Source organism: Echeneis naucrates, chromosome 2 (genome assembly GCF_900963305.1).
Source record: "Echeneis naucrates chromosome 2, fEcheNa1.1, whole genome shotgun sequence".
Taxonomy (NCBI): domain Eukaryota; kingdom Metazoa; phylum Chordata; class Actinopteri; order Carangiformes; family Echeneidae; genus Echeneis; species Echeneis naucrates.
The window spans coordinates 16,834,959-16,852,086 of record NC_042512.1 but is presented as its reverse complement, the minus strand read 5'-3'; the positions used below and the strand labels follow the sequence as shown (position 1 = coordinate 16,852,086).

The 17,128-nt window shown below is 40.4% G+C and overlaps 1 protein-coding gene across 1 annotated transcript in view; it reads right to left on the bottom strand.

The window, feature by feature from the left end:
• The window catches only part of LOC115055063 (interleukin-1 receptor accessory protein-like 1), a 232,127-nt gene that overhangs the window by 121,906 nt on the left and 93,093 nt on the right, over window positions 1–17,128 (bottom strand). The window contains exon 4 of the mRNA XM_029520504.1: window positions 880–1,159. Coding sequence (XP_029376364.1) covers window positions 880–1,159 — 280 coding nt within the window. The remainder of the gene's footprint in view (window positions 1–879; window positions 1,160–17,128) is intronic.

Genomic DNA, 17,128 nt, shown 5'->3' with positions numbered 1-17,128 from the left:
AGCATATTATTCACTGGATTCTGTTGCCAGAGTAACAAATGTCCTGAATCCCTTGTTTTCAAGTTGAAACTTTTTTTGGGGGGTGAGGGGGGGGTTGTTTCTCTGAATTCCAATCAGATTCCAATCCTGTTTTTCAGAATTGTGTTTTTAAAGTTTCACTTATCCAATGAAAAAGAAGTAATTCTGGGCTTCAGGGCAGTCTTTTCTTTCCAACTGGCTACAGATATCCTCCATGTTAATGAAAACTTCTGCCAGTATGAGCATGCAAAGCAGGTATTTCATGCTAATATGGAAATCATGAATCAAACAACTGCCTCCCTGCACCATCAGGCAAGTGGAAAAGTATCTTAAAAGAGTATGTTAGCAGTCTTCCCTTTCCTCAATCTTCCTGCACTGAATTACCATCCATTTCCTTTCATATCACTCCTCACTTTATTTTTTTATTTTTTTTTGAACGACAGACCAGTGAGGCTGAAGAAATATGGATTTTCCAATGGCACCTAATGGCTTACTGTTCCCCAGAGGAGAATAAAGAAACAATTTAGCATATAAAGGCAAGCAAAGGGGACTCATAATATTAGATGATGCTCTGTGGAGTAAGGACCGGTGCTCTTTTGGCCTGAGATGAGAGACTTCATTAGGAATCAACGGGGGAGGACTTTAACACAGCTTTACTTCTGCCCACTGGGTTCAAGAAAATGTTATTTATCCCCACTATCGTACTGACACACTTCTGGCACAACAAGACCAAGATTGAGAGGTTTATCTTGAGTGATTGTGCCAGTTAAAGGCAATAAAACCAACAACTTATAAGAAGAAGACAGCAGGATCCAATGTGTGTCCAGGGAATGCTGCCAAACAAAAATGAGAGGAACTCACCGTAATACACAGGAGTAGTAACCCACATCGTCCAACTCCGCCGGTCGGAACCATATGGCGTCCTCCTCCTTGCTCATCCTCGTGCCGTCAAAACTGATGGGTTCTTCAAAGTCCCCATGTCCTGCACTTTTGTACCACATAAGGCTGAGTCCTGCACTCTGTGCATGGGTGTAGTTGGCCCGGATATATCCATAAAATAAAGCACACTTAATCCGCACAGGTTCTCCCAGAAGCACCTTGTATTTCAGATAGTCCACTGACCAATCTGTGCAGCCTTCCACTGAAAGAAAAAGAGGGAGAAAAGTGAATTAAACACAGGCTCCTTGAGGAGTTGGAATCATTTCTGAACCAGTTTACATCGTCACCAGGCCCCGCAAAGGAAATTTGTTCTCGTGAAAAGCTTACACGGAAACCAGGACACGAGAAATTTCAGTGTTGGCATCACTCCTTCTGCTTGTGTGCTTTGCCAGCAGTCCTGGTATCATTATCAGGCAAGACGCTCTTTTTCTTCATGCAGCATTGGACTCGACAATGTTGACTCTTTGTGCTTGCTAATCGATAATATTGCATCATTAATATATCCCTTTGCATGTTCAACTCTGAGTATTAATTATTACATCTAATCACTGTTGAATGCAAAGCCATCAGACTATCCTTGTGTCTCAAATGTGAGTTTCACAGAAATAGAAAAGAGTAGCGCGTCTCTTCTTGCATCACTGCGTATGCCGCATGTAGTCGATCAGTAGCCGTCAATCAAGACTGAATAAAAACTAAAATGCTCATACACAACAGGAAAAAGATTTATTTCCCATCTGGGGGTGAATGTAAGATTCATCTGGAACATTAAATCCTCGTTCAACCTATAATTCTGACCAAGTTCTTGCACACTAGTGAAAACTCACACACACACACACACACACACACACACACACACACACACAATACCAACCTCTGACTTTCTGATTGCGACTTTAACATATAATAAGGGTAGAAAAGAAGGACAGGTATTTTTAGATTACCTCCTGGGTATCAAGCAATGCACACTGGGTGGTTTTAATAAATTTCAGGTGGGCGGTTTGTCTCATGATGAGAGATTAATGGTTTAACCAATTAGCTCTGGGCTCGACTCTTTCTGATAAAACAAAATGTGCTGTCCTTCACTGAGTGAAATAGCCAGGATAGCAGGTGCTGCACGTTCATCAAATAATCTCAATCTTACAAAATGGGTAAAGCTTCATGATGTGTAACTACAGATTGTGATATAATGTGCAAATGTTTACATCTTGGTTATAGTTCAACATACAGTCTTGTGAAAGGTGATCCTGGAGCGGCACATCAACTGTGCTCTGTTGCAGTCAATTACGACAGTATTCGTCAGTGATGCTTCTTCTAAAACAAAGATCACAAGAATGTGAAAGTGCTCAGAATAATGGAAACTTCAGCAGCTGAAATAAGGTGAGAGATCTTTTGACATGGAAACAGTTACAGCCAAGCTGAACTTGCTCTGTGATACCACCAGCATGTATAAGTATCCTATTGACACTAAATCACAGAATATTTCATATTTCACATCTCACAGTGGGCTGATAAATACACAAACACACTATTTATGTATATACATGAATATTCTATCCATTAGATGTGGGCTGCCAACTATTCTACATATTTTTGCTGCACATCTTAGAAATTAGTTAAAGGCTCCTAACGACTCTTGAGTCATTTGCGGATTTCTATTTTTTGCAATCCGTCTGTGCTTATTTGAGAGAACAACCTGCTCGTCTTGTCCTAAAAAAAAAAAACAAAAGAGGGTTCAATATGGATCATAAACAAGCTCTCAACCAGCTTCACCTTCCCTTTTCACGTTTTCCAGCCTGTTCCTGAGATCCTTGTTTCCCTCGCCTCACCTCACTGCACTGCTCTTCCTTTAAAAACAGCTGGCGAGCACAGCTGCTGAAGACTCAACAGGCTTCACTAATTGAGCCTCTATAAATGTTTTATTTACCAAAGGAGCAACTCGACCACCAATCAGCGAGGAGCAGTGTGTGTGCAGTCGTTATGGGTAACCAGGGAGAGGTGGGGAATTGATTTAACAATGCTGATTTGTGCTATCAAATTGTATTGTGTGGAAGGGTAAGTATCATGCTGAGGGTGCAAGCAACAACGCTGTTGTGTACTTTGTGTCAGAGGTGACAAAGGAAAAAAGCATACTGTATTCAGGGTCCTCTAAATCACTACGATGTTGAAAAATGAGGATCACATTATGTCATATTGAGCCATTTTCAAAGTGACTGCAGAGGAGTTTAATCTGAAAAGATCCATCAGTTACCAAAAATGTGCTGATTTTTTTTTTCTTTGGTGCCAAACCATCAGACTAAAACAGCAAAGTTCAATAGTCAAGATTGTGGGGAGAAATCCATCACCGGAGAGGCAGTGAGACCTTTTGCTCCACTTAAAAGAAATCGCAATGCAATGCAGTAAAAAGTGGATTCTGGGTAAAGGCCATCCACTTTTTCCCCAGATGGAAAACATTACAGATGTCCTGTTTTTGCTTTGACTGTCTTTCACAGAGTCAAGTTTTGTGGCTGAATTTCCTGCAGTTCCTGACTTCGGTGCAGAGGTACAGCAGCATTCTGGTAAAGAAAAACAGGGTAAAGTGAGAATGAGAAAAGGGCGTTGATGAAGGCCTAATTGGTCATTTTTGCATTCCATTTCCTCCTGTTATTTTAGGTTCAGCTCATTTTGCCCGCCGCCGTGCTAAACCTGCAGCATCTTTCCTAATCTGACCCGATGCTAAATCACAGACAATAAATCGCTAACTCCATTTGATTAGACTGAGAAGGCTGCATTCAAACACAATGCTTTGACGCAGACCTCAAAACCTCTTTTTTATTTCCTCGGTTATTTGGGTCTTCCCTGCAGGAATGAAAGGGGTAAAAAAAAAAAAAAAAAAAAAAAAAAACCAAACAAACTATAATATATGGGGCGTGAATTATGAGAAAAGAAGTTAAGCAAATAAAAATGCAGGAGAAAGTCTGCTCTCCAAGCAGAACAATCCCTTCATTGTGATTAAGTCTAACTGTTGCTATGGCAACAAAGGGTCTACCCTTGCTTATCAAGAACTTGCTAATTAGTTTGTGGACGATAATAACTTAAAGGCTTAAGGTAAGACAACCGCAGCCAAGATGGTTTCAGTTCTAATCATGTGTCCTAATTGAGAGACTGAAGTGTTTTACTCTCACAACTAATAAAAACAGCAGCTGGGTGTAAAAGGTCATATAAGAAGACAACAGCGAGAACACGGCGCACGATGACGTTATCAGTCAGATTTCAGTCAAGAACCACACATTAAGGGATCACCAGAATCCTTGGGATATACCACCTGAGTTCATTAAACATTTTGACAGAATACGGCATTGGAAAAAAAAAAAAATCGAATGATTTTGCCATTAATAGAGTCATTTTGCTAACATGTTATATATTTGCACTGCAGATAATTATTACATATATGAAGCACGGCCATTTTAGAACTTGTCAAACGTTAGAATAGATTTCACCTCCCAATAATACATAAAGTATCTTCGAAAAATACTGTTTCTAAATGAATGGATTAGTGACCAGTATGTCAAATAATGTTAATAACACTTAATCAAAAAGGTATATGATGGTACTGAGTACTATCAGAGCAATCTTCTGCAACAGTCCTTGCATCCCTAATACATTCTGTCAACCCAGACAGAATAGAAGACAAATTTACTCAGAAATGTTTTCAGTTTGGCTGTACAGACTGGATTTGGTACCAGAAAAAACACAGTAATTGCTCCATTGCCAAACATCAGACAGCCTGGCTCTGTCATTGCCTTTCCCATCAGCACTGCAAATAAATGCTCAGTCCACTCATTTTTAACAGCTGAACATTTTCCCTCTTATTGAAGAAAAATAACTGTTCACACAATGAGAGAGACGAGGTAAACAGCTTCAAAAGAGTTATTTCTGATGTTGTCTCAACAGCAGAAATTTGTCATTAAAGTAGATATTATCATTATATTAAATGGTACCAGCAATTACATGTAGAATATTCCAATCTTTGGACATAATAATTAAATTACATACATATTAGTGTTCATCTGATAAAAAGACAAGTGAGATTAAAAAAAAGGGAGAGAACGGTTGGTTACAACTGGAATCACAATGCAACAACACAAAAATTAAGAGATACCTCTGAAATCCCCCTCAGGTGTTGAGTTACTGCAAAAAGGTTTTGAAAACGCCCATTTTAACTCAAAAAATAAAAACACCTCTTAACTCTAAATTTATTTCCCTTTGAGGGTGAACATCAGCCCAGCAGTTTCCGAGTGGTTTTTGTATCTATCCCTCATCCTGCCACAAGGAACTTGTCAGTACAAGTATCTGTTATCTTCCACCTAGCCTCAAATTGCCAGTTTCCTCAGACTTTTGACAGAGGGTTATCATTCATTTCCGTAAGTGAGGATGGGGATTCAGCGTAATCTGTTGGCAGGAAACAAACATGGTACAAAGCCTAATTGAACTCAATTAACATTTCCCTCCTCACCAGACTCCATTCTGCTGGATCACAATTGCGAAGGGACTTGGCCAATCTGCTGAGTGATAATAGGAGCTCCAGCAGCTCCTCAGTGTCTGACACCATCAAGCATACGCAGCATTTCGCAGCTTCACTATATGTGACCCGTAAAAGAAAAGGGGATAATTCTTCGCTCGTTGTCCAGACTCACAACTCTTCTGTTTGTCACTGGGAAAAATGACAACTGGCAATCGTCAGGTGTCATGAATACAGAGCAAATGTTGACATGTCGCTGCGCATGGAACGGAGGATTTAATAGGACATTCAACACGCCGACAATAACTGGCAATGTGGTCCTCTTGCCGTACCCCGATTTAACCACGCCATTAAACAAAGACAGGTACATTTATTAGGCCTGCTTTGTTTTTATGTCTGCCATGTTTGCCTCTTTTGTACAAGTGTGCAAAGGGCCATATTTAGAAAAGGTTCTCATCCTCAGGTTTTATGGTTGTAATCAAACCAAGGATGTGAAATATATCAGAAAAAACACTGCTCTGATGCCAAAGCTAATTTACTGCATAGATGCATTTTTTCTTATTAAAATATATTAGTAAATATCATCACTCAAGGTTTTGGGGCAAATTTAGATTGCAGATTCAATTAAATTCATGGCAAAGAAAACTTTTACAACACGGGTTTGTGGCGTTTCAACGCTAATTATATTTTCCATAAATAAATTATTACATTATTAAAAGCATTTCCTTTCACTGTTTTAATTTGATCCTCACTCTTAAAAGGATCACAATGCAAATCAGCCTCAAAGCATCTTCCACTCAACTACAGGAGCAGTTTTTCTGAATTTAACATGCATCATCCAATAGTTTTCTTATTTCAGTGGATAGTTTTTTTTAGTTATGTGGCCCACGACACTGTAAATGATATTTTAAAAATAAATCTTGTTTATAGCTGACTGCTGAAGTGATTCAACATAGATGCAACCAAGAGGTTAGTAAACTTGCGCGCACACGCGCACACACACACACACACACACACACACAAAACGACAACAACAACAACTGGGATGCATTTCTGGATTTAAGGGTACCATAATAAAGTTTAACAAATGTTGTGTCATCGTGTTCCTGCTCCATTTTACTGTCACATGAGATGGACCATGTGCTCCTGCAGGAGACGAGGTGATCAGCTCATAAATTGGGTTACAGGTCTGCTGAGGGGTAATCGTATGCAGATTGAGTCAGGTCACCACAGAGACTCCCACAAAGTGTCTGTTCTCTCATAAGCACTCAAGGAGATGGTTCACAACCATTTTTCTCCATAAAAGCACCGGTGTAATTCAATCACAAAGCCGTGCATACATTAGGCGGAGGCTGATTGGATAAAAACACAAGCAACTGAGCACACACTCACGCACACACACAATCTATGAGGTGACTTGACATCAACCTTTACTTGCCCTCAAGAAGTCTAGTGTCTTAGCTGGCCTGGCTCCAGGGTCCCTAAAGAAACTTATCAACTTCACAGCCACTTTTGCCAGGGGAGGGAGGCAGGGGAGGAAAAAAGATGTCTCAAAATCTTGACCTGCCATTTTCCACCTTGTGAAAACGCTGTCGCAGCAGAGTGGGTCTCAATTAAGAGGAAAATAGCTCTGATGTGTGGGAAAGGTAACCTCTCGGCTGCTGGAACGCAGGGGAAGATTACCTACATGATTGAAGTAGCTCCAGCAGGTTGAAAGAGAGAATGAGTCATCAGCCAATAAAAAAAAAAAAAAAAAAATTCAGTCACATCGCTCCGCATATAAAAATATGCTCACAAACAAACACAATAACACACAAACACAATGTAGGATATCTACAACAATAAGCCATACTCGGGCCTTGCTCTTGAACAGAAAATAATAGTTTTTCAAAATTGGAGGAGAGAAAATGAATGGCTGTACACTGCTTTTGTAACAGCAAGGAACTGCAAAACACTAAAAGAAAATGACCACAATTGTGGGCCATATGGTGGCATAAAGGAGAATCTGAAACTGCTTTGGTGTAAACAGCCGTCTATAAATGCATAAAGAGGTAGTGTAGAGGGGCTGAGTATTAACAGTCAAAAATTTTATTGAATTAATTATGGAATTAAGAATTAGCCTTGCTCAAAGTTAGCATGAAGTCAGGAGGAGAAGTGGCAAAAAAAAAATAAATCCTGCCAACACCTCAAAAGCTAATTAATCAGGTAACCTAAACCACAAATTCCATGCTCACTGACCGTTTCTGGAAAGCCATGCTGCAGCATCTTCCCTAAAATTACGACTAATAAATAGCCAAAATTGTTTTCAGACAAGATGCAACATTTAAATAGGTCACCAAAGTCAGAATTCAGCCTGAATGGTAAACTACACTGTCACACAGAGGGATTAATTACAATGAAGTAGTCTGGCTAATCTGGAAAGTCTGTTTGTTTGAACCCCAAACTCAACAAATAAAGTGTTTTTTTTTTTTTTTTCTCATTTCACCAATGGAGAGCTAGATAATAACTATTTCCCAAATTGCTAAACCATTCCTTAAAATTCTGAGAAAAAAAAATACAACAAAACAAAACATTAGCATAATTTTGCATCTTAAAACAACCAAATTTTGAAGATCTATTGTAGATGAACAGCACCAGGTTATTTCATGATTGCAGTGACATTTACCTCCAATCCTCCTCCGTGTTCCTCACAAGTAGATAAAACAGCTCTGTCTCTCCCTGTCTCACCTGCACTTTACTCTCATGACACTTCATCTTCATTTGAGGTTCGTCTCTGTCTCCCCAACTCCCTTTCTTTTGTCACATCATCATTTATATGCAAATATTCATATGTGATTGGGAAAAAACTAAATAAATTTTCTTCCTATCGTAAAATAAATATTGCTTGCAATCTGGCTGGCCTCCCTCTTCTGTATCAGATTTGGCTCCTCTGATTGGACAAGGCCTCCAGAGGGAGCAGCGCCTGCTGTCTCCAATCATGGGTTAACTGCTGATGGGCACAGAGAACACAGAGAGGAAGCTGATAGGAAGAGAAGAGGTCATGGTTGTCTTTGCCAGGACAGACCCTTTCAGGCAAGACATTAAAGAAATGGGTGCAGGAAAAAAATTATTATCAGAATAAGAAATCCACATACATAGAAGTAAAGGTAGGTAGTATGATTTTTGGCAGAAATAATTCAGGTGGAACACGAGATGTTCACTTTCACTGTCAAATTTTATAAAGGCAGCGTATCAAATGCAGCGACTTCACCCATTTGCCAATGACAAATACAATCATCAAATGTTGCCTGATCTTCACGTAAAATGTGTGCAAAGCATTCAATTTGTTTTCCATCTTGTTTTGGATAATAGGTGAGTTTGCAATATTTCCAAAAAAAAAAAAAAAAAAAAAAACTTGCCTTGTTTCGCCATTGCTGAAATCAAATACAACAGGACACATCTCTCCAGCTGCAAAGAGCAACACGACTTATGTCTGCCGAAGGCAAATATGTCCGCTGAGCAAGTTTGTTTTTAAATTTCAAAAAGAAGTCAATGGCACTTGACACTTTGTTGTTTGCAAATGCATTTCAGGCACATATTTCTGTGCATGGATGATAAGTGGCCCCTCCTGTGTTGTTTCTGCACAACGCATTCAATTCAGACCTCTCAGTCAAACTGTGACAGGTTCTCTGATATCCATTGACTCCACTGACTTCACTTTTCTCTTTCCAAATCTCGTGCCTTCCCACTGAACACCAGGAAGATGAAAAGTCTTTCTGTTCATTTAAATGTTAGAACAAGTGCTTATTGGCAGGACCCCTGTGATGCAAACTGCAGAGAAATAAAAAGTTATACATAAAAACTTTTGCTTGTCTTCCATTCAATGCACTATGAAGGTGCAGCACAGAGAGCAAACATCTAACCTGCATTCAGCTGCAGCAGCACATAGCTCTTCAACAGTATGTAAATCAGTCTGTTTGACTCTAAATAGGTGATTACGCCTGTTTTCCCTTTTATGCTCAAGAGCACTCCAGTCAATTTGTGAGAAAAAAAGTCATAATGGTCCAGCACTCATCTACATGCAAACCTGACAGTGTCTTAATCATCATTTCAGTGTGAGGATCAGATGTCTTCTTCTCTGGCTTTAAGCAGGTGATTATGTCTTCAATAAAACTATGAAAATATTCTGTGCATATACTTGGATCCATATGTTTGCTCCCAGTTTGTGGCTATTACAGGGGAACATTTGACAAGGAGCAGATGTAGAAATGATCCTGTTATGGCTGGGGTGTCTCCTCCAGAGAGAATACTATATAATCAGAAAATCATGCTTCCGTTCCCCACGGTGCCGGTAATCATCTCATCTAACAAAAAGCCTTGGGAGGCGTCGAGACACAAAACATAAACAATGCCGACTCCTGGAGAGGGGGGAGAAAAAAAAAAAAAAATCACTGAGTGCTGCATTGCAGACATGACTGTGCACATTGGACAAGAGTGTGGATAAGACATTTTTCAACACACTCTCACCCACCCACACAGGTACAAAATACACACCGAGGACACACACACGAAGAACAGGCCACACAATCCGTGCTGCCTCCGCTGGCAGCCATGTCAGCCTGTTATTCTATGCTGTATAATGGTGGTGTGGGTGCGCTAAGCCGGTGACTCAGACCCGGTCCACTACAGACACCGACACACCATTTGGGTGTTGTGCTCCGATGCCCCCGTGAAATGAGCGTTGGTGAAAATAGAGCGTGCCCAGATGGATAGAGTGCCTTGTCACATCAGCCTCTGCGCCAGCCGTCTGTGAAATGATAAGATGGTAAGAATATGTAACAAAGCAAGCAGCAGGCAGCATCCTGATTTTGTCTCTCATTTTTTCCCACACTGTTAACTACGAGAGCATCATCTCTCTCTTGATTTTGCCTTTGTACTCTCTCTCTGTGCTCCCTGTGTCTCTCCGTTTTACCCTTTCCCTATCTCCAGCCTAGTGAGAGTGGGAAGGGAAGGGAAGGCTGCGCAAAGAGTTCAAAGACAAGGGAAGAAAATCATAATGGAGAAATGATTCAAGCTGCAGATCAGCAAGGACAGCAAGGTCTCCAAAAGCCCCACAAGGATGGGTGTGTGTATGCTGTAAATCACTTCATGCAATTCCAATAATTCATGGGACATAAACAGGGACACGTTTTTTTGATAGGTATGTCTTGAAGGCTGGAAACTGAAACAAATTCAGAGATGCGGCAGAGAAGCTGCAAAAAAAAAAAAACAAACCAAACAAACAGACAAACGCACACACAGAGGTACTGTACACACTACAGCGAAGGATCCAGGAAAACCTAGTGGCCTGGAACAAGAGCAGAGCCAGAGCTTCCCATTAGAGGACATTACTGTCAAACACTGGAACGAAAACTACCTGCTGTACACTGATTACCAACCTACCTCCCGCTACAATTCAATTACAAACTAGATAATATGATGCACTGCACTCATTCTCTGTGACAGTGTTCAGGCAGTGACATGGAAGGGTGTGGACAGCCAGCAGAGATGTTTCCTGAAATTGCAAAGCCATGTTTCTTACACATTTCTGCACCGGAATTAGTATTTTTGACCTCAATTTTACATCTACTGCATTGATTGAATGTTTCAGGATGACAGCACGGTCAGCCCAAGAGGCTTCATAGCAATATTTCCTCCACAAGGAACGGGGGTTACAGATGAGAATTTAACTTTTCATTTGGTGCTTGCTCCAATGAAAAGACGAAATGGGTACAAGTTTTCCATTATTTATCAGATTAGAGCATCATAAAACAGATTGACACTGGTTTCAAAAACAAACTGGTCAGTGCTCATTCAACGTTGCATTGTAGTATTTCTACCATAAATCTTTGCAGAACTTCCTATCCTGAACAAAAATATAACTTGCTGTGATTACCTTCGGTGGACATGTTAGCAGTCCATTAAACACAATTTGTGTTGACATGTGGAAAGCCGGTGAGGAATCAGATCTTTGCAAACAGTGAAGCTTTTGGTGCAGAGCTTTGCTATCCTGAGGCCAAAACTTTGATGTGTCACTGGCGAAGGGAAGCGGTCAGTCAAAATGAAAAGGAAAAAGTAAAAGTGCAGTGCAGTAACTTATGTAGAATACAGGCCATCACATTCTCCTGCCATTACAACTCCAATTATGGGGCAGACTGTGGAAGAAAGCATATCTCCAAATCACATATTAACTCATTCAAACTTAAATAAAAAAAGGCAAGTGAGTCATTTATTGTCCAAGTCGAACTGAAAGCCTTCAGATATTGAATTATTCAAAGTTGTCTTCTGCAGGTAAACTGCTCTGAAATCTCTCCAAAATAGGCTGAGTGTCACAGAAATCTAAAGAAAGTAATATAAAGCTAATCATTTCAATTTGACCTCAGTTTCCATTGTCACCAAATAAAGAAAAATGAGGCATACTCAGATGAATAATATTAAAACACAGCAGGCAGGGAGCGCTTCTATTCAGGTCTGAAACACTTTCAACTGTGAAACTAATTCAATATGAAAAGTACATGAGTCCAATCTGGTCATTTTCAGCCACTTTTTAGCTGTACAACCATGCAGGCATAGTTACAGCCTCACAAACAGATATAAGTTCCACTCAATACTCACATAAAGAACAACTCCCCAAACACACAATCTGCAATGCCCTCATCCCCGAGTCAACCAGCTGATAACTTCATTTTCTTGATTTGCAATAAGCCATCCTATTCTGCTCCAATTAAGCTGAGAAAAAATTTCATTACCATGTGCTACAACATGTCTATTCCCTCAAAATGCACCTATAGTTGAGGCAGAGTGAGTGGGGTGCTGATGAGCAAAACAAATATATTCAAGCACAGTGTCAGCAAATTAGATCCTTAATGAAAATTGAATTTACAATAAATCCACCTGGAGCTGCCACAGAGGGGGAAAAAAAGCAAAAAGAGGAAGGAAGAGGCAGAGAAAAGAAAAAAAGCCAAGAAAATGAAAATGGAGATTCTGGCACTATGAGCTTACATTTGCATATACATAATGAATTAAACTGGAGTTCACCGCTTTAGATGGATGACCGTCTGAGGGGAAATCTGGGAGCTGCTGAAAGAACAGTAATAAAAAGGTTAGAGAAGAGGTGATTCTTATTTTAGGGCAGGGAATAATCAAGATTTGACTCACTGACTCATCAATGCTGTTGTTTATGCACAAATACATACTGTAAAATATGTGCTGCGTGTCTGTATGAGGAAAGTGGGAAGAAAAGAAAGAACTGAGTGCCAATTAGCACCACTCACTCAGTTAGGTTGACAACAGCAAAACAAAAGTCAAGAAAAATCTAGAGCCCTCCAGTGAATGACTCGGTGGGCTTGTTAGTGAGAATTGGGGGTTCGGGCAAAGTAACAATGTAAGTGTAATCCAATATACACAAACTATCTGCAAAGGTGGCTGACTGCACTAAATTAATGCGATTGTTCCTCGGCTGTTCAAACTGAGTTTCTCATTTGTTAAGTGCTCCCTCTGCAGCATCTAGATGTGGTTATGCAGAAGTGAGGCCTTTTTTTAAGATCCAGCCTTTAAAAAAAAAATACAAAAATAAAAAGTAAAACCAAAGTGTATTTTCTTTCAAGGTGCATATTCTAGTTTACAGCTTGTTTATAGCTGCAAGAGAAGGTTATCAGATTTTGGCTGTGACTCCTCCCATCAAGCTACGATTAAAATGTAGACATAAACTTGGACAAATTATTGACTTCTTAAACCCAGATGATTTTTAGGAAATGTGAGTCCTTGCAGCAAATGTCTCACAAGGTCTTTCTACTTTAATAGAGCAAAACAGGTTTTACAAAATTTATTTCACCTATTAATTTTAGACAATGCTTTTGTGGCCATAGTTTGGTGGCTGTGATAATGTAGACTGATGTCGTATTGTGTATTGTGACATCCCAGCTTAAACAGAAGGAAACAAAACTTTGTTTCACTGTAGTTGAGGGAATTAGTCTTATCAATTTTGCAACAGGCTCTTCACCTTCTTGTTTTGTAGGTCACTGAAAGTTGCACTCACTGCAGCCATTCCCTTTTATTAAGAAACTGTGGTCCTGAAACAGAAGGCCCACCAGTAATCACAAGGCTGCTGTTTTGGCATTAGAAATGGGATACCAGATGGTTGTTTCGACATCCGCTGACCTTGCTGGAGAATTGTACATCTATAAAAGAAGTATAAGGGAAAAGTACTTTTCTTCTGCAGTAAAAAAAAAAAAAAAAAAAAAAAAAAACGTCAACTTTGTGAAGACAGAACATTCAAAGTTTAGCGACTTGGAACTACATGCAGAACTCCCTGTTCCCTCCCCAAGGCAACTTAAGCAGACAGCAGAAAGGGCAAAAGGTCGGAGTAAAACAATGCCAACTACAGTATATCTGTGCAGGAGATGCACTAGATAAAAAGCAGTGGCTCTGGTATTGATCAAACGCTAAGATCGGTGCTCCAGTATATCAATCAAAGCAAACCAGCTCCACTGTTCAGGCATCAATAGTTAAGTATGCCTACCTGGATTGCAACCACCACAGATTTTTCATTTTCATCTTTTTCCACATCACTGGCAATATGAAAAGTGTTTTTATTATTATTATTATTATTTTTAATCTGCTTCTGGCTCATTCATCCTCCCTTGGCTTTGCCTGTGCCAGTAATCAAGGAAAATCAAGGAGGCAGTGCCCTTGGTTGGACTTCAGACAAAAAAACATGATAAAGGCTTTAGGCTGTAAGAGAGCTATGAAAAAAACATAATTCCCCTGCTGGGATGAACAGGATGTCATAAAGAAATTGAATTTAAAATTTTCTTGCAGTTAAAAGGCTAAAGAGGTTTGATGTGATGGAAAATGGTCGCCATTGTTAGACTTTGACAAGGTTTCAGGAAAGTGCCTGCTCAAAGATCTGATAAAGAAAAAATGTATATGATATCACAAAATATTTTTGTGGATCTACAAACACACAAACTCTGTGAAGACAGTCACAAGCTGACAATGTTTTACTGATTCATATTATCATAAAGTTTAACAGGAAAAATTGGTTCAGATGTCAGTCAAACCGCCATTATATATATATATTTTTTAGTCTTTTTGAGTTTAAAGCCAGTGCAAATGAGATGTGGTTGTCAAGTTGTCATCTCTCTTTTTCCTACTGCAGAGAAAATTATAATATGAAATGCAGCGTCAGTATTTTAAGAGGGACCCTGCCTTCTTTTTTTCACGATGCCAGAAAGTTGCTGTTTGCAAGCCACTGTCACATTCATCTGAAAACTGCCTCGGTTTTTCCACTGGCTATGTGTGTGCATCCGTATTGTGGAATAATGAATAAAAAGATGAGAATTTCAAAAGAGTGACTCAGTTTTAGCTCCTCACTCAGTGTCCTTGAGCATGACGGGGGCTGGGTGCTTAGTAGCCAGCCCTGACCTCTGTACCTGATTTTAAGAAAAGCAAGCAAATCTAGTATCTCCCTGAAAAGACCGACGATACGAGGCACAAAGAGACGAGAAGAAAAACAAATGGCTAAGTTTGTTATTTGACATCAGACCTTTGTCATTCCTCTTCTCCCCTCTGCCATCTTGCTTAGCTGCACATAATCTAATAAAGCCGAAATGTCATAAAAATAACCTTAAAAACCTTTCAGCCTGCCAAATTCTGACACGGGTCCAATCGAGATGTCATCATAAATTCTGCAGTCTGTGATTCTTTTATAGACAGTATGGGAAGAGGTGAGCTAAATGGATGAGAGAGACAGTTACCAGTAATGTAAGGGAGGAAAAGAAAAGGATGGGGGGAGGCACAAATATAAAGTGGCATAGGTGAGTGTCATTATGTATGTATGTTGGATAGATAAAGACAAAAGCAGACTCAAAGGCAGGCTGAGAGCCCATCTCCTGACTGCGTGCATATTAATGTGGCACTGCAGAAATCCAGCCAGCCAGGATGTAGCCAAGGTCACCACAGATTACCAGGACCATGACGAAACACCACCCCCCCCCCCCCCCCATCTGTTGGTGCTATCACCCCTTCACCCATCCACCTCTCACCCCAAACCTGTCTCAATGAGATGGGTGATTACTAATAAACCAACAAGTCGCCCCTTTCTCCGCGATCTGTGAGAGTGAGAGGTGGGCTGAATACATGAATTTTTATCAGGGTGCACATAATGCCACGGGTTGTGATGATGTAACAAGACAGACTTTCTTGCCTCTTCTTCACGGTCTCTCACAGTCCTATCTTCTCCCTCCCTCACTGCTGTATCTCTCTTCCCAACAGCGTGGGTGGGGATGACAAACACAGGAGGGAAAAAAAGGCCGTGGTGTTGGGCTGGTGTCAGTGTCGATTGATTACTTTAGCCACCAATTGTGGCAGAGGCTCAGGCCAATCTACCCCCCCTCCCCTGAACAAACTGTGTCATTGATGGGCTATTTTAGGCCCATGTGTACCATTAGTGCTCCTGGTGCCCACTTATCCGAGCAAGCAGGGCGGGATCATGCACGCTGTATGTCATAGAGCGTTGTGGGGAGAACTGGCAACAAAAATCACACACGTTTGAGTTTAACACACACAAACATGGCTAAAAATGAACTTGGAGGCACCTTCGCTTCCTCACAAACCTTATCTACTCGCACTCAGACAATGTGATTGGAGAGCTGCTATAAAAAGCTGAACTGCACCATCACACACATACACACTCGTCGCTGTCTTACGATATTCATGGAGCCTTGTCACTGACACGATGCCTCCCCTCGCCCCCTACCATAACCTCAACATCACAGCTGAGTGCTTAATCCACAGCTCTAAAACTGGGTCTTAAACAGACATTTACATTTCTGCAAAGCTGTCTGATCTCACTTTTGATTTTCTGGCCCTGAAAACAGAATAAAGTGAGCGCACACACACCAAAACTGAAGCTTTTCAATCCACTCGTTTGTTTTGGACATCCTCACTGCACATCTCCTGCTCGGTTAACAAATAAAGTTACCCACAGAGTCTGAATATACATCTTGCTGAGCTGAGTGACTTCACAACCACACAATCGATTCTACACTTTGATGATCTTCTAATGAAGGTAGTAAACATGCAGATTAGAGACTGTTAGTCGTCTTTCTTAATGTCTTTCCTCCACCCACTTTATCTACTATCCACAATTTAGGGAACCATCATGAATAATAGATCCCAAGATAAATGATGTACTTTGTCTAAGGCACAAAAAAATATATATTTTTGGTTCACTTTTCCTGTTAATATGACAACAGTGAGCCTTACAGGTATACACGTTCGCGCTGCATACTGGATCAGCACCTCATTACTTCAGCAGCAGGTAGCTACTAAAAAGTCAGCAGTTCATCTCTGTAGTCAGTATTATGGGAAAGTGACAAAGTGACCAAAATTTATTTCGCACAACTTCCTCATCTCACAACTCCACCGGTTTTTATCTTGCATTCATTGATCAATCACTCATGCTTCCTTTATATCTTTAGAGCACAGACAGTGGAGGCGATGCATCTTTGCAGGGAAGGAAAGGTCCTCTGTGACAGGGGACGCATTTAATGGTAGTTCGTCTAACTTCTAAGTCGAGGTGGCCATGAAGCTTTGACCTTTGTGTGGCGAGAGCCAGCCTGCAGAGACAGTTGGTGTTTAAAGTGAAACCAT